Here is a 19,180-nt window from a genome sequence, read left to right as displayed (position 1 = left end):
CAGCGGAACCTAGACGACTAGTTTTAAAGAGCGGGGTGGGTCATCTCCTTGGAGAAAGAAGATGGGAAACCAGCCCCACTCTACTGCGCCCCTTTTCTCCACTAGTACAGGACATCTGGAAAAGCTCTTCCCTCCTTCATACACGCCCCTCCCGATTCTCACCTACGGGCGGGTCCAGTGCCCCGGGAGCCACAGCCCCGCCCCCAGGGAGCCCCACCCCCCAGGAAGCCCCGCCCCCGGGCTCTGGGAACGCTCCGCACGCAGGTTTTGGGAGGCGGGGCTGGCTGGGCTCGCGGCCCGCGCTCCGCGCGTTCTGTCCTCTTTCTTGCTGTGCTTTCAGCCTTTACATCTCCCGTGGCCGGATTCCCAGACCCTGGTGAGTAAAGCGGGGGAGTCAGGGCCCCGCCAACGCGGTCGCGGCGGGCACGGGGCCTACTCGCAGCGCCTCTGCGCTCCTCCGCCGGCCAATCTGCTCGCCGCTCCCCTGCCGGCGGCCTTTGACCCTGCGCCTCTCAGGCCTTGGCGGGAGGTGACGCCTTCTGAGGCTTGAAACACCAGGCATCCTCACTCGGTCACTCTTACGCCTTATTTCTATGCGGGTTAGTTTTATGGCCTTCTGCCCTGCCTTATTCAAACCCAGCAGGCCTTGTCTCCGCCACTTTTGAATGGAACCTCCTGTCGCCTCGGTTTTTCCTTTCTACTCCCTGCACATTGGGAAGTCCGGGAGTGATGGAAGCCTTTCAACACCTTGTTCTTTTAAACCCAGACTGCAACTGGGCCTTGAGCCTACGGGGAGAGTGGAGGATCGAGGCCTTTCCGGCTTGGGTTGCAGCAGCAAGGTCGCGGTCGCCTGTCTCCCGGTGGCTTTAGGCGTCGGGAGAGGAGAACAAGGATGGCGAGGCCCCTCTGCGATGGTTTTTCCATTCACCTGTTAACATGTTCGGCACTGTCGTCGTAGACTTACCTTTTGCTAAGTCACAGTGGGCAACTGTGTTGGACTAGTGCCTTTTTCTCTTTTCCATAGGAGCATATTGAAATTCAGGCAGTTATGATAATTTGTTTCAGTTTTATTATTGCGGGAGCCTAAGGGAAGATGTAGCGTGTTTAAAACAAAAAAACACACACGCAAAGAAAGGGAGAATAATGTTATCTGAGCTTAAAAACAGATAGGACTGGAATGGGTTTTGTTAATGTATTTAGACAAGAGTTTGAAAGAAAAGTACAAAATAAAATTTAATATTGGTAACATTAATTCACATTATTCGCAAATCATTTTCATGATAATATGTTCCTCCATTCATATTAAGCTGTATGTAAACCCTGAAAAAAACAGTAGAGTGCAGTGAATCTTGGGATTTTCAGGGTCCATGCATAAAACAGGCACAAATAGTAAATGTATGATCAGAAAATAACCGGTCTTGAGGTAAATTTGAGCTACAATTTATAAGTAGATAACATAATCCTTGTTTACTGTCTATAATGTTTAAAGGAAAACATGACCGCATGTCAGCAGTTTTTATCTATGTCATAAAAATTACAGTTTTAATAGTCTAAACTTGATTTGTGTAATATGTTGTAGGAAGGTGAAACAGCATGAGGGCAAAAGCTTGAGTTCTGGAGCCAGACTGGCCCTGGTCTTTGCTAGGTTAGTTATTCTTAGCTGACATATTTGGATAAAGTTATCAACTTTTCTGTACCTTAGTTCCATCATCTGTAAAATGGTATTAAAAAGAAATTCTACTTCATACATCGTGATTAAAATGGAAGGATGAGATTATGCTTAACTTAATTTTTGTTCATAAGTGTTTATATTAAAACTTACTTGGACAGGAAGCAGTACAGAAGCTGAATTTGAAACTTCCAGATGTGTCTTCTAGTATTAGTTGTGTTTATCTACAGTGGCTTCTTAGAAAAATGAAATAGAAGAAACAATACTAAAAAAAAGCACCTGTTGCCTGGATATAGATAATAGTTAATTGAAAGGTGATTAAAAGGTGGGATTTTTAAAAAATTTTTCCTTTTTAATTTTCAAATAAGCTTAGACTTGCAGAAAAAATTTTATTCCTTTTAGTTTTATATCACACATTTAAGTGATATTATGTGATTTTCAACTTTTTCTGTCTCAGTTATTTCGCTTATCTCAAGGTCCATCCATGTTGTCACAAATGGCAGTATTTCATCTCTTATTATGGCTGAATAATATTCCATTGTATATATGTACCACAGCTTCTTTATCCAATCATCTGTCATAGAACACTTGGTTGCTTCCATGTCCTGGCCACTGTGAATAATGCTGCTATGAACATTGGTGTGCAAATATCTTTTTGGATATGGGTTTTCAAGTCTTTGGGGTAAATACCCAGTAGTGGGATTGCTGGATCATATGGTAGATCAATTCTTAGTTTTTTGAGGAACCTCCACCTGTTTTCCATAGTGGCTATACCAATTTGCAGTCCCACCAGCAGTGTATGAGGGTTCCTTTTTCTCCACATTCTCTCCGACGTTTGTTATTACTTGTCTTGATTCTACCAGGTGTGAGATGGTATCTCATTGTGGTTTTGATTTGCATTTCTCTAATAGCTAGCGATGTTGAGCATTTTTTCAAATATTTGCTGGCCAATTGTATGTCCTCTAGGGAGAAGTGTCTGTTCAGGTCCACTGACCATTTTTTTGATTGGATCGGTTTTTTTTGGTTATTGAGTCATATCAGTTCTTTGTAGATTTTGGTAATTAGGCCCTTATCGGATGTGTTGCTTGCAAATATATTTTCCCATTTGGATGGTTGTCTCTTTACTTTGTTGATGATTTCTTTTGCTGAGCAGAAGCTTTTTAGTTTGATGTCTCATTTATTTATTTTAGCTTTTACTTCCCTTGCCTTTGAGGTCACATTCATAAAATCTTCTTTAAGTCCAAGGTCCTTGAGTTTAGTTCCTATGTTTTCTCTATGCAGTTTATTGTTTCAGGTCTTATATTCAGGTCCTTAATCCATTTTGAGTTAATTTTGGTGTTTCATTCTTTTTTCATTCATTTTTTTCAGTCTAGTTTCATTCTTTTGCAGGTGGCTTTCCAGTTTTCCCAGCACCATTTATTGAAGAGGCTTTTCTTTCTCCACTGTATGTTTTTGGCTTTTTTGTCGAAAATTATTTGCCCACATAAATATGGCTTTACTCCTGGACTCTCGATTCTGTTCCACTGGTCCATGTTTCTGTTTTTCTGCCAATACCACCATTTTGATTACTGTTGCTTTGTAGTATAAATTGAAGTTGGGCAGAATGATACCTCCAGCCTTGTTTTTTTTTCTCAGAATGGCTTTGGCAACTCAGGGTCTTTTGTGCTTCCTTATAAATCTGATCATTTTTTGTTCTATTTCTTTAAAAAATGCCAGTGGGATTTTGATGGGGATTGCATTAAATCTGTATAATGCTTTAGGTAATATGGTCATTTAACAATGATTCTTCCAATCCAAGAACATGGAATATCTTTCCATTTCTTTGTACCTTCGATTTCTTTTAATAGGGTCTTGTAGTTTTTATTATATAGGTCCTTCATATGTTTTGTTAGATTTATTCCTAGATATTAGAGTATAGGAACACTATGGATTTTTGAATGTTGATTTTGTATCCAGAAACTTTACTGTTATTTGCTTATTGTTTCTAGCAGTGTTCTTGTGGAGTCTTTAGGGTTTTCTATATAGAGAATCATGCCATCCTCAAATAGTGACAGTTTGACTTCTTCGTTTCCTATTTGGATGCCTTTTATATCTTTCTCTTGTCTAATTGCACTTGCTAGCACCTCCAATGTTATATTGAATAAGAGTAGTGATAGTGGACAGCCTTGCCTTGTTCCTGATCTTAGAGGGAAGGTTTTTAGTTTTTCACCATGAAGTATAATGTTGGCTGAGGGTTTGTCATATATAGCCTTTATTATGTTAAGGTACTTTCCTTCTATACTGATTTCGTTAAGTGTTTTGATCACAAATGGATTCTGTATCTTGTCAAAGGATTTTTCTGCATCTATTGATAAGATCATATGATTCTTATTTTTTAATTTGTTTATATGGTATATCACATTAATCGATTTGCATATATTAAACCATCCCTGTGTCACTGGGATGAAGCCCACTTGATCGTAGTGTATAATCCTTTTAATATGTGGCTGTATTCGGTTCGCTAGTATCTTATTTAGGATTTTTACATCTGTGTTCATGAGAGATATTGATCTGTAGTTTTCTTTTTTCATGTTATCTTTACCAGGTTTTGGTATCAGGGTAATATTGGCCTCATATAATGATTGGGAGCTATTGCCTCCTCTTCGATTTTTTGAAAGAGTTTGAAGAGAATGGTATTAAATTTTCTTTGAATGGTAGAATTCACTGGGGAAGCCATCTGGCCTTGGACTTTTACTGTTTGGTAGGTTTTTAATGATTGTTTCAATTTCCATATTGCTGATCCATCTGTTTAGATTTTCCAGTTCTTCTTGATTCAGTCTAGGAAGATAGTATTTTTCTAAGTACTTATCCATTTCTTCTAGGTTATTAAATTTGGTGTTATATACTTTTTCATAGTATTCTTGCATGATCCTTTGTATTTCTGCGATGTCAGTCGTAATTTCCCCTCTTTCATCCCTGATTTTGTTTATTTGTATCCTTTCTCTTTTTTCTTTAGTGAGTCTAACCAGAGGTTTGTCAATTTTATTAACTTTCTCTAAGAACCAGCTCTTTGTTGTATTTATTTTTTCTTTCTTTTTTTGTTTTCAATTTCATTTATTTCTGCTCTAATTTTGATTATTTCCTTCTGCTGACTTTAGGCCTCATTTGTTCTTCCTTTTCTAGTTTTTTAAGATGAAGCATTAGGTTGTTTATTTGGCCTTGTTCTTGTTTTTGGAGATAGACCTGAATGATATGAACTTTCCTCTTATGACCACTTTTGCCATGTCCCAAAGTTTTGATATGTTGTACTATCATTATCATTCTTTTCTACGTATCTCTTGATCTCTCTTTTTATTTCTTCCCTGACCTAGTTATTCTTCAGTAGCATGTTGTCTAGTTTCCATGTATTTGTGGTTCTTCCTGCTTTCTTTTTACAGTTGATCTCTAGTTTCAAAGCATTATGATCAGAGAATATAGTTGGTATGATTTCAACTCTTATATTTGTTGAGGCTATCTCTGTGTCCTAATATGTTGTCAATCCTTGAGAATGTGCCATGTGCACTAGAGAATCTGTAAGCAGCTGTTTTGGGATGGAAGGCTCTGTAAATATCAATTATGTCCAGTTGGCCTAATGTGTCATTTAAGGATGTTATTTCCTTATTGATTTTTTGTTTGGATGATCTGTTCATATCTGACAGTGGGGTATTTAGGTCCCCTACTATGATAGTGTTTTGGTCTGTTTTTCCCTTTAGTTCTGTTAGTAATTGCTTTACATATTTGGGGTTCACTGATTGGGAGCAAAGATATTAATAAGTGTTATTTCTTCTTGGTGCATGATTCCCTTTATCATTTATCATTATCATTTATCGGTATCTTTCTTTACCTTTTTAATTTTGAAGTCTTTTTTGTCTGATATTAGTACCACTGCTCCCACTTTTCTCTGAATGCCATTTGCTTGAAATATCATTTTTTACCCTTTCACTTTGATTCTATGTTTGTCTTTGGAGCTGAGATGTGTCTCCTGGAGGCAGCATATGGTTTGGACTTTGTTTTTTTGATCCATTCTGCAACTCTGTGCCTTTTTATTGGTGAGTTAAGTCCATTAACTTTTAGGGTGATTATTGAAATATGAGGTCTTCTTATAGCCATTTTATTTTGCTTTATGGTAGCTCAGAGTTTCCATTGCTTCCTTGTTCTTTTGTTTCTGTTTTCTTTATTTTAGTTGGCTTTTGTGGGTTTTCCCTCTGGTTCTTCTTGTTTTATGTTACATACTTCAATTCTGACCCTATGTTGTGGGGTTACCATTACGAATATGTAAAGGATAGTTATATATATATACACACACACACACACACACACACACACACACACACACATACACATACACATACAGTTGTGCATTTTCTTCTGCATGTGCCTTATCTCCATTCCCCTTTGTGAATTTGGATCTATGAACCCTCCCCTTTTCAGTCATTGTTTTCTCAATTTGTCTCTATGCTGAACGTTCATTACTATCTTGGTATAGCAAGTCTCATTATTTAAGCTTATAATGCTCTGTTCTGAGTAAGGGGTGCACTCTTCTGTTTCTATTTGCCTGATAGTCACTTTACTCCTAATTACGTATTTTTTTTTTTTGTCATTTTGTTTTAGGTGAGCTGACCCCTTTCAGAATTTCCTGTAATGCAGGCCTCGTAGTAGAGAATTCTCTCAAATTTTGTATGTCTGTAAAGGTCTTTATTTCTCCTTCATATCTAAAGGAGAGCTTAGCTGGATACATTATTCTAGGCTGGTAGTTCCTTTCACTTAATATTTTGAATATTTGATTCTACTCATTTCTGGGTTGTAAGGTCTGTGCTGAGAAGTCCGACGATAATCTAATGGGTTTTCCTTTATATGTTACTGTTTTATTCTCCCTGGATGCCCTGAGAATTTTGTCTTTGTCGTTGATTTTTGATAATACAATGTGTCTTGGCGAAGACCTTTTTGGATTGAGATAATTGTGTATTCTGTTGACTTCTTGAATTCCCAGCTCTAGCTCATTCCTTAGATTTGGGAAACTCTAATCAACTATTTGTCTGAAAATGCTTTCTAGTCCCTGCTCCTTTTCCTCGCGTTCAATAATGCCCATTATTCTTATGTTTCCTCCTCTGATGGTATCAGCTAGTTCTTGAATTTCTCTTTCATTATTTTTCATTCTTCGGTTTCTCTCCCCTTCTTTCTGATTTATTTCTAGATTTCTGTCTTCGATATCACTGGTCCTTTCCCCTATTTGGTTGACTCTATTTCCCAAGCTTGCTATTTCATTTTTTAACTCTTGCACTGTATTTTTTTATCTCTAGAACATTCTGTTCTTTTGGAGGGTTTCAATCTCCTTGCTCTGCTTATCTAGTTATTTTTTCAATTCCTGAAATTGTTGATATGACTCGTATCAGAACTCACTGAATTTTTTTGGAAGTACCATCCTGAATTCTCTGTCATTTCAGTGGCATATTTCTATGTCTGTAAACTTATTTTCTGGAGATTTTTTTTCTTTCTTTCTGAGATGCCTTCACACCTTGTTTTCTTATGGTGTTTAATGGACTATTTCTCTGCCTGGGCATTATTGGAAGTGTATTCTGTTGTTTTTCCAGAAAGAAGATTTATTATATAAAAGTCTCTGTTTAGGCTGTTCCAAAGAAGACGCTTTTCTTTTGGTTTCCAGTAGGTGAAGTCTAAGCTTCTTGGATCCCTGCTTTATATAATGCCTTTTAATTTTCTTGTAGATATTTAATCATGCTCACTATCCTCAGTCTCAGTCCCTGTCAGTATGAGCAACAGTTTTAGTAGCATTTGCTCAGATTTCCCTGGGGCTTAGCGGTGTTCGGTCTCAGAGGACATGGGGGAGGACCCTCTGGGTTGGGAGTTGGGGGCTGTGGCTCAGCCTTGGTTTTGCAGCCATGGCCAGTAAAAATCAACTGTTGTTTCTTTGCCGTCCCCACTTTTCTGCCATCCTCATTTCTCTGCCTTCTGCCCTGGTGACCGGGCCCTGCCACTGGCCACAGAGAGCTAACAGCTTTCCCAGGAAGGGCTGTTCAGAGAACTTGCCGTACTTTCTCCCCTCCCCGTCCTCCTATAGGGAGCTCTGGTGGCTGTGAGAGACAGCTTCTTTATTTTTCCCAGTCCACTTCCTGACACCTGAGGTTCTGACCTGTGGTAGCTCTTATGCGCAGATCCCACGCTCAGACGTGCTAGTGTGCCGTTTGGGTGTTTTTTGTTGAGTTTAGATAGTCAGCTTATTGTTGTTTCAAGGGGAGCAATCTAGGGATGTCTCTCATTCTGCCATGTTTCTCCAAATCCAAATTCGCCAGAAAAGTTTTTAAGATAGTACAGATAGTTCAGTCATCCTCATATATTTTTCTGAAAAGTCACCAAATGTTAATATTTTACCACGTTCACTTTATTATACACACACACTTATATAGTACATTGTGTACATTTTATATATATACATATATATACACACGTATACACACACACACACTCACACACACCTTATAGGTAATGCGTTTGTGTTTATGTGTTCTTATATATGTATGTGTAGATTTATGTGTGTGACTAATATATTGTCTAATGTTTCTAATGTGATTAGATCAAAATTACATTTGGACAGATCCCATACCAATGATTCTGTGTCCTTAGGGCATTCTCAGGAGGCTCATGATATCTACTTCCGAAATCAACTGATGAAGTTAATTTTGATCACTTGTTTAAGGTGGCATCTGCTATGTTACTCACTGTTAAGTTACTGTTTTTCCCTTTGTAGTTAATTATGTATCTTTTGGGGTGATACTTTCTCAATATGTATATATCCTATTTCTGATCAAACTTTTTCTTTCTCATATAATATTCATTGATGATTCTTGCTTGATACAGTTATTATGATAATTGCCAAGTGGTGATACTCTAATTCCATTATTCCATCTTAATTTATTAGTTGGCATTCTAATATGAGTCTTTATTCCATTTATTATTTTTGCATTTTAAAAAATATCAGTATGGATTCATAAACTTTTTATTTTAATACTTATAATTTATTATTATTATTTCTTGATGCTGAAATTGTCCCTGATTTAGCTAGTGGTTGCCCCTTCAAGCTGCCTCCTATGTCCTATGGACATATTTCTTATATTATTTGAGTACTTTCTTACTTTCTTTGAAGATGTTCTAGACTCATCTTGTACTTTCCACAGTCTTAGAATCGACATTTCTCCAAAGAACCTGGTACTTTTAAATAGAAATAGGTATTTAAAAACCAAAATCTTAGTATCAGATGTGTTCGTTGCTGCTGGGGTTTCTTTGGTTCTAGACTATCTTAGTGTGCAGAGCAAGGAAATAATGTGAATATATTTATGTGTACACATGTACACCTAGTTATTGATCCGTTAAAAGCCACACATACATATTGATACTGCCAATTACCATCATACAACACAAGTTTCATTCTAGCCTCCCACTTTCTATATTTATAACTTACTTTTTTTTTTTTTTGGTCAGTGAAAATCCTGGACCTCATTTTCCAGCATATGTTGCTTATTTGCTTACTTTTGGAATACACATTAAGTATCTTAAGGATTGCTAACCTGTACCATGGCAAAAAAATAAACAGTTTACTAACTGGAATTCAACATTTAATATTTGTTTGTTTGTTTTGGGTATGTATACTATAACGTGACTCAAAAAGATACTCAGAGAAGAGTCACTTCCATTCCCCAATCCTCCTACCCCGTTCTCATCCCCCATATATTTTCCACCCTGTTCCTCTTTACTACCTTGTAGATAATCAACCTTATTAGATTCTTTATTCTTTGTTTCTTTTGCTCAGTTAGGAAGGGTATATTTTCTATTTGCGTTTTGCTTTTTTCACTTAGCAATATACCCATAAAATCACTTTATGTGATTTCAAAGAGTTCTTCCTTATTTTTTTGAGTTGACTACTGCAATATTTTCCAGTTACAATCAGTGCTGTAAATGAATTTATGTACTATTGGTTGTGTATTTTCAAGGTATATTCTATGAAGATTGATGAATCAAAGGTAAATGGATGTGTAATTTTGTTAGATAATGTATTGCCAAATTCCCAAAAGGATTGTAGCAATTTGCATTCACTGGCAATGTATAGGAGTATTTTTTTTTTCTCACTATCTTGCAAACAGGATATATTTTCATAATTTCTACTTTTTGCTAATGTCATAGATAAGAAATGATATCTTTGTGTGGTTTTCATTTGTATTTTTCTAATTTTAAATGATGTAGATCTTGCAAATAAGTTTTTATTCAGTTTGTCAATTTTCTTTTCACTTTATTTATAGTATTTTTTAGCATATATATTTTAAAATTTTAGGTAGTTAAATTTATCTTTTCCTTTGTTGCATATGAATTTTTAGTCATAGTTATAAAGCCCATCACTGCATTCAGGTTGTAAAGGAATTCACGTGGGATTATTTAATCACTTGAATCATTCCGAGCCCTTCAACTTGCATTATTCTTTGCGAGAGTTGGGTAGGAAATAGGGGGGTTGTTTAAAACCCCTGACTCAAAAGTAGCAACAGAAAAGCTGAGACCATAAGTAGAACCTGGCAGCTGAGAAAATGAATAGTTTTTGGTAGTTTCATGGCCCTGGAGAGATCAAAATTGAAATTCAGGGCCCTTCCAAGGGCATGAAAGAGGAGGGATCTTGAGAAATACCTTTGGCTTTGATTTCAGAATCCATTGTTGTAAAGGAGTAAGGATAAATCAGAAAGAGACAAAATATGCACAAGGATTTAAAACCAGTTTTGAAGATTTCAATTTGTGATTAGATTAAGAAAGTCTTCCTCTACCCTAGCAGGCTTTCGAAGCAAAAATAAGCTTTCTCTGAAGAAAAATAATATATAGAGCCTCATATTGTTTCTAAAATTTTCATACATGCTGTCTATCATTGAAGAAAAATAACCCTAGCTTACACACATAAAAAAATATAGTGACTGTCCAGATACTAAGAGAAAAGTGAAAAACAAAAACAGGCAATAGAAACAGAATCCCTAAGGTAAAATTCACATTATTAGAGGTGGACTTTAAATAAATGAGATTGAAATGTTCGAGGAATTAAGAGCGAAGGTGGAAAATTATAGCAGCGAACTGATACCTTTGAAAAGAGCCCAATGGAAATTCTAAGACTAAAATTATAACAGAAATTAAGTTACAGCTGAAGAGAATTAAGAAACTGAAAGATAGTTCAGAAGTAACTTCAGACTACAGCACAAAATGGAAAAGAGGGAAATAAAAAAATTTTTTTTAAAGAAATAAATGGGACGTAAAATTCTAACATGTATAATGTTTTCCAAAATGAGAGATGCAAGAGCAAGAGAGCAATAATGGAGCAAAAGCAATATTTAGAGAGAGAATTGATAAGAGTTTTGTAAAGCCGAGGAAAGATATCAACGCACAGACCGAAGTATTTTAACCTAAAGCAGGATAAATATTAAGAAAACCATACCAAGTATGAAGATATATATATATATATATATATATATATATATATATATATATATATATATATATATATATATTTCATAGGGAAACAGCTGAAAACTAGAGATGAGGAGAAAAATATTAAAAGCCAAAGAAAAAAGAAAATGTATTGTCTTTAAAGGATCAAGGAAAAAAAATAGTTGAGTTTTCAACAGAAACAGTCAAAAATAAGCAAAAGATAATGGGTGATACTAAAAGAAAATAATTGCCAATATAGAAGAATACATACATGTCAAAGAGAATTGCCAATATAGAAGATACGTACATGTCAAAGAGAAAGAAAAGGTATTTTCAAACAAACTAATCTGGAAAGGGTTTATCAGCAGTAGACTCTCTCACTAAATGCCCTATTAAAGGGAAGAATTATTTCTTCATCCTAAAGGAAATTATTTTGAATGGAAGTTTGGGGATGCAGGAAAACATGAAGGGCAAAGGAAAAAGTAAATATAATGAACATTGACTGTAAAAAATAGTATAATATCTGGTGGGGCTTAAGATATATGTAAAAAATATACCAAAATAAGAGCACAAAAGTTGGGACAGGAATAAAGGAATTAAAGTCTTCTAAGTGTACTTTTATTGTTTGAGAAATACTAAAGTTCTAATTCATACTATATTTTGACAAATAAAAATACATGCTGTAATCACTAAAATAACTAAAGTAGTCTCGAAAAGATTGTATAATTAAAAACCAAATAAAGAAAACAAACAATTAGAAGATAAGAGAAAATAGAGCTTATAAGAAGGTCAAAAGGAAAGCAAGGGCAGAATTAAAGCTATAATATTCCTATTTGCAAAACTGTAAATGTACTGAATACTATTATTAGACAACAATAACAATTACATTAAACAGCAGTAACAAACAATTATATTTAAAAATACCATTAGGTGACAATAAAATGATGAAAATGAGCTCTTTGACAACACAAATCAAATGAAATCTGTTGTAACTATATTAATATTAGATTAGAATTTAAGTCAAAACCCACCAAGAGAGAAGGAAAGGAACATTTCATTATAAAACAAATTTAATACTTCAAGAAAATATAAGAGTCCTAAATGTCTTCATCTAATAACTAAACATTTATAGACATTCTGTAGTGATATTGGGGTTTTTTAACACAAGCAGATGAGCGAAGATATGAAAAATATAAGCAGTATGCTTAGCATATTTGGTCCGATAGGCATGTAGAACTCAGTAACCACTAACTGCAGAATATATATTCTTTTCAGGTGCATATGTGACCCTTAATGAAATAGGTCATAGGTCGAGCATTAAAGCAAGTCTCAACATATTTCAGAGGATTCTAATCATACAAGTGATGTTTTCAGTGGATTTGTACTGAAATTCAGTAACAAAAAGACGACTAGAAAATCTCCCAAATATGCATTTATAAATAAGTCCTCAAAGAATAAATCATAATGGAAATTACAATATATTTTTAGCTAAGTGGTCATGAAAATACAGAGTCCAAAACTTGGAATACTGCTAAAGATGTACTTAGAGATGAAGTTAGAGTATAATTAAATTTTTAAGAAAGTGCAAAAGAGTTCTGAGTTGATGGCAGTAGCAGTGATATAGTGTTAGAACCTTCCCGAAATAATAAAAACAGCAGGAAAATAGTTAAACCAAAAGAAACATCTGCAACAAAACTGAAGTGACAATATATCCCCACAGACCACAAAATACAAGTGGAGGGGAACAGTTCACTAACAAATACAAGACTTGTAGTCTATCTCTGTACAGGAGGAATTAGAAGCAATAGTGTGTCTGCTTAATATTCAAACAGGAAAATCACAATATAGATATTAATTGGAAAGAGTGACAATCCAATTTGAAAATAATGGCTGCAATGGGGGAGGGCCACTTTGAAGTCACATCTGAAGAGGCTAGAGCATCTTGGTTTCTGAAAAACTTGTACCTGAAGCTTGTTTTCTAGACAAAACTCCATATCGAAGAGTAAGGTCTGGAAAGGCCATATTAAGACCTTCACAAAAACAACGGAAGATCTCTAGAGCTGTGAAGCTAGAAAGACTATTATGATTCAGCATTCACTTCCAAAAATTAAGGGGAAATTATTGTATGTAATACAGTAAGTCTTCACTTAATATTGGCAATAGATTGCTGGGACTTTAAGCAAAACAACTTATAGCAAAACCAATTTTACCATAGGCAAATTGATATAAACAAAAGTTCCTAGATCTCATCAACATAGTAGCTGTCATTAGCAACGGAAAAAGATCAGTCAAATCCCATACAAAGTAATTATAGGCAAAAAAGCTAATATACTTGTAAACACTGAAAGCATGCCAGAGATGTGTTCACAAAATATGTGACAGCTGTAACCTAGTATTTAAGTAGAAATAAACAGTTAAAATAATGAGATGAATTAATAAGTAAGTTATAAATATAACTCAAATGGGTAACATTCATCAGAAAATAATTAAAATTGACAGAAAAATTACTTCATAAATTATTTTGTAAGTGAAGACTAAAAGACAAACACAACAGATAATGCCTTGAGAAATAGCGGATGAAGAGAAACTTAAAAATTGAAATGAAGAAAATGGTTAAAAAAAGAAAAAAAAAAGTGCAGTTGTGAATATTGAGCAAAAATTCGATAAAAGTCATAGGACTTTCCATAGAAAAGCAAAGCAGTGAAATAGAACAAATAAATTAAAATTGAAAATGTTTTCAATTTTAGTAAATAAAATAGACAAAAGCTGACAAAAAAGTAGATGTCAATAGCTAATTTCTTTTAAAAAATTTAAAATTATAATTTAATATCATGTTAATTTCATGATAACATAATGAAATTATGTTATCATGAAATTAACATGATATTAAATTATAATATACAGCATAGTAGTTAGACATTTATATACTTTATGAGGTGGTTCCCCCAATTTGTCTAGTACTCCCCTGGCACTGTATATAGTTATTATAATATTGACTATATTCTCTAGGTTAGTTAGCTTCTTAATGGTAAGTTAAGGGAGTTCCTGTACAATTGTTTCTGTTTTCTCTATGAATTCTAAGATATAGCTTGTCTGAAAAGAATAAAAAGTTGGAGATGTAGTAGCAGGTTTGATGAGAAATGAGAAGGAATGAAATAATTCTTTTGAAATTAGAAAAGCGAACATATTAGGGTATAGTAATAAGATTGTTAAGCAGTCTGGAATCTTGGTTTGAATTTTATGGTCATGAATTCGCAGTAAAAAGTCAATATGGTTGTGTGTAAGTTTTTTTCCTAATATTCTGTTATTCTGAATCAAGGTCAAGATGATCATTTATTTGAGGTTGTCCCCATAAGTATTAAGAAAAGAGATAATTAAAGGGAGTCAAGGGTATTTGCAAGTGAGGAATTGCAGTGCTGGACTATGGGCTATAAGTTGTTCCACTAGAGATAAAACATGAAGAAAAGGAGAAATAGTGGAAAAATGGTAGAGTCAGTGGAATAGACATTGCCAGAATGAGAATACTAGAGGGGCCCAAAGCACAGATTATGTTTAGAAAATAGGGGAGAAAAAATGAAGTAGATATTTTAGAGTGGTAAATGATTGTAAATGGCGATCAATAGTATGAGTATCACATTTGAGTTGGTGAAATGGGATGGAAGAACAGATTATTAGAAGTGAGGCAGTCAAGGATCAGAAATCCAAACTACTGGGTGGATCAACCATGCTGGTAGAGTCATTAGAAGTAGGGTAGGAAGGAAGACAATAAATCACTTGCTAGAACCATCAGTGAATGGGAGCATGTTAGATTCAGAAAATGGTTAAGTTTGATGGCTGGGATGTCATTTTTTATAGGTGCTTCAACCTTCTGATCTAATTATGCCAACATTTTGTTTAGAAGTCTTCAGTGACACCCTGTTTACCCAAATAAGAATTGTCCTCTCACTTAGGTACAGTATGGTTCCAACACGCCACTACAGCTTTGCTTTATCTCACCATCTTGTTTTCTGTGCTGAAACCAAAAGATACATTTTGCATGTCCATTATATCTTTGGGCATACTCTTCCTGACACTTGTGTTCATTTTCTTTTCCTTATCTTTTTCATCAGCCTATGCATGTTATACTCATTCTTCCAAGATTTTACTATTTTTCCTAAAGAGTTTTCTTCAGCTCCTTAGTTTATATTGCATTCTATTCCTTTATATGCCTTCCACTTCTCTTTTAGCACTCTTTTGAGTTACAGTTATATGCATATGTCCCCCTCTTTATGGACTCTGAGTACCTTGAATATAAGAATTGTGTCTTAATAATCAACCTAGCATACTACATTTTACATAATACAGTTGCTGAATTATATATCTTTTTGTTTGCTAGTTTTTGTAGGGTTTTTTTTTTTGTATTTCAACCAAATGAAATAAGCTTTTGTTGTTCCTTGGAGAACAATAGGATTCAGTTGTTTCTCATCTCAAAGTCAACTGTATCTACTTTTATCATGCTTGTTTTAGCTTATATTGTTTGGTGATTGATTACATGACATACTTTAATGAGTTCAGCTTTTTGGTGTGGTCACAGTGTATTCATTTGATGACTATTAAACTATAATAAAAACATTAAGGGGGAGGTCTCTAAATTAGAGTATTAGTAATAAAAGTGTTACTTTGATAATCTTATTTTCAAAGTTTAGGAAGGCAAGTATTTGACATGAAAGCATTTTTATCAAAGCAGTGAATTAATTATAAAACAAAATTTCCCAGACACATCTACTTATTCCTTTGCTAAAAGTCCATTTTCATGACTTTATATGAGAGAGAAGGAATTGATGTGATGGAATTCAGGGATGGGGAATGGTAGGACACCTTTAAGATAAAGTGTCAGAGGTTTATTTGATATTGTTTCTCAAGAGTTTTGTATATTTTATATACATCTAAATATATATAGTTGTACATATTTATAGTGTATGTAAATATCTGTAAGGCATATATATGTCTATATATGATTAGTATGCATATTATATGTTTGTATGTATATATGTATGATAGATAGATAGATATACCATATTTACTTAAATAAAATTTTGAAGACAGGCAAAACCATATTGGTTAGGTACGCTTATGTTTTGGAAAAACTGTATAAAAAAGATGAAGGAATGGTAAACACAGAAGGTGTTGCTCTTAAGTAAGGAGAAGTGTAGGGCTGGTGATTGGCCAAGGGCACAAAACGTGGAAATGGGCTTTTAAAAGCTGGCAGTTTTCTTTTTGAATTTTATATGTTTCACACTGAGCATTTATCTTTCATATTAATCTTTAGATGTGACGTATTTCACAGTTAAACAAGGTCGACTTTGAGGAGAATCTCTATGAATTTTAGCTGTAAAAGAAATATGCTGCTTATCTTAACATTTCTTACGTAAATGCATAATAGAAGTATTGGTTTGTAGAAAGATTTTGTGTGTGACAATTGCTCATTAAATTTTACTTCTCTCTTTTCTATCAGGATTGGTTTAACTTAATGCTCTAAACAACAGCATGATGTATAGTAGAAAGTTATATTTTATATAATTAGTGTCAACTTTTGAACAATAACTAATAAAAAATTTGTACGTAAAGGCAAATATTTTAATATTTTATCCATAGGTATGTATATGTATGTATACCTACGTATATATGGATACCTAACTACATATGTATGTATACATACACTTTTTAAAACAACATATGAAACCATATTTTAGAAGTTGTAAGTTAATTTTATAACCTTTGTTCAGTAAGATTTTCAGTTATAAAGTAATAATGATTTTTAAAATTAGGAATCTCTAACTTATGATCACTTTTTAAAATTATATCTCTGTTCCATCTAAAAAAATGTCATTTAAAATGTGCGATTACTCCCTTCTTGTGAAATTACTTTAGTTAATAAAAATAAGTTTGTTGAAAATCCATTTAAGGACTAGGCATTAATATATTCTTATTTCTTTTTTTAAACTATGAGCCTTCAATTTTATATTTAGAAAAGATTAGTCCATATTCATAGAACATTCTCTGTATTATACACAAAACCTGTCCAAATGGCATAAAATATGTTTTGTTAAAAAAAATTTCTAAAATGTTTATCTGACAGTGTAATTGTGGTATTTCCAAATAAATATTGTCATTTGGTCTAGCCATATATAAATTCTGTTGTAGATATCAGTATTTAATGATATAATTAATATCCTAATGCACTTAAAATTTTTTTCAATGTAATGAACTTTATGAATTTGAGTTTTTACTTTTGAATACATTAGAAAATATTGTTAATACCATTACTAATCCACTTACTGTTTTTCAATAAATTACAGCTAAACATTTATCATTTTGGAGTTTAAAGTATGTCATCATGGCAAAATTTCGAAGAAGGACTTGCATCATTTTGTCACTTTTCATTCTGCTTGTTTTCTCTCTGATGATGGGTTTAAAAATGCTGAGACCAAATAAAGCAACTTTTGGAGATCCTTTTGGACTTGACCTTCTTCCAGAAGTTCGTCAACGAACTCCTCATTTGGAGAAAAATTTTGATTCCCAAAAGAATGATAAAATCAACAGTGAAATAAATATCAAGAATTTAAAAAGCATTGAAATCACCATGAAACCGTCCAAAGCCTCTGAACCTTACTCGGAAGAACAGCCACCTCTGAATTATAACTTACATGTATTTTATTATAGTTGGTATGGGAATCCACAGTTTGATGGTGAATATATGCATTGGAACCATCCAATTCTGAAGCATTGGAACCCTAAAATAAGCAAGAATTATCCACAAGGGAAACACAAACCCCCAGATGACATTGGCTCCAGCTTTTACCCTGAGTTGGGAAGTTACAGCTCTCGGGATCCTTCTGTCATTGAAACTCACATGAAACAAATATACTCAGCTTCAATTGGTAATTATTTTATTTTATGCATGTGTTGAGTTATGTGTGTGTGTGTATGTATATGTGTGTATGTATATGTGTATATGCATGAATTTTTGTAGAACATTAAATTACTTAATAGTCTTCATATTATTAATTATAACTGTAAACTTATAAACTTGAAGTTAAACTGTGTATATGTTCTTAAACATCCAGGCAATCACCTTTTATCTACTTTAAAGTGTGTTTAATTTTCAAATTTTGTAGGATTTCTGGATATATTATTTTTATTCTAATTTTTACTGGTCTTTCTGACTTTCATTACATTAAAATTTACTTGAGACAATGAATTCTCCTACTTTAAGTATACAGTTCAATGATGTTTTTCAAAGGTATACCATACACCTGTTTAAATACCATGCTAATCATGAAGTAAAATATTCTGTAGCCCAAAAAGTTTTGTCATGCCTCCCTTATTCAGCCCCACTTTCTACCCCAGGAAACTATGAATCTGATTTCTATCATCGTATAATAGTTGTGAATGTCCCATTACTATATAAAAATAGAATTATTCTCTGTTGGGGGGTGTGTGGGTTGTCTTTTGCTCAGCCCAGCTGTTTTGAAATTTACCCATGTTAACTGTATCAATAGTTTAGTTGTTATTGCTGAATAGTATTCCATTGTATGATTATAGCAATTTGTTTCTGCATTCATCTCAATGGACATTTCGGCTGTTTCAAATTTTAGGCATGTAGCATATAATTTGGTCTTGTTTTTCTGTTTTTTTAAACTAGTCTGACAATTTTTTCTTTTTTAATTTGTGTTTATTTCAAATGTATTTAGGTGTGGTTGATTTTAAACATTTCATTTTGCTATTTGTTTTTTGTTTATTCCATCTGTTCTGTTCCTTTTCCTCTTTTTCTGTCTTCTCATATTGAATATGTTTATTCCATTTTACAACCTCTTCTGGCTTATTACATATATGTCTTCATTTTATTTACTTTATGATTGCTCTAAAGTTTACAATACGCACTTTTAACTTAACAGATGAGAAATCACTGGTTATTCTTATTCTTGTTCCCCCTTCCCTTCAACTTTCTCTTCCCTCTTAACTTCTGGCACTCCAATTACACAT

The 19,180-nt window shown here is 33.9% G+C and overlaps 1 protein-coding gene across 1 annotated transcript in view; it reads left to right on the top strand.

Annotated features, from left to right (window-relative positions):
• Positions 1-227: 227 nt before the first annotated feature.
• Positions 228-19,180, top strand: part of MANEA (mannosidase endo-alpha) — a 48,850-nt gene continuing 29,897 nt past the window's right edge. Inside the window, exons 1-2 of the mRNA XM_011360755.2 lie at positions 228-376; positions 17,494-18,075. Of these exons, the coding sequence (XP_011359057.1) occupies positions 17,532-18,075 (544 nt within the window). The 5' untranslated portion in view covers positions 228-376; positions 17,494-17,531. The remainder of the gene's footprint in view (positions 377-17,493; positions 18,076-19,180) is intronic.

Source organism: Pteropus vampyrus, unplaced genomic scaffold (genome assembly GCF_000151845.1).
Source record: "Pteropus vampyrus isolate Shadow unplaced genomic scaffold, Pvam_2.0 Scaffold58, whole genome shotgun sequence".
Classification (NCBI taxonomy): domain Eukaryota; kingdom Metazoa; phylum Chordata; class Mammalia; order Chiroptera; family Pteropodidae; genus Pteropus; species Pteropus vampyrus.
Note: the sequence above shows the minus strand (reverse complement) of the source record. Positions and strands in the feature narration are given on the sequence as shown.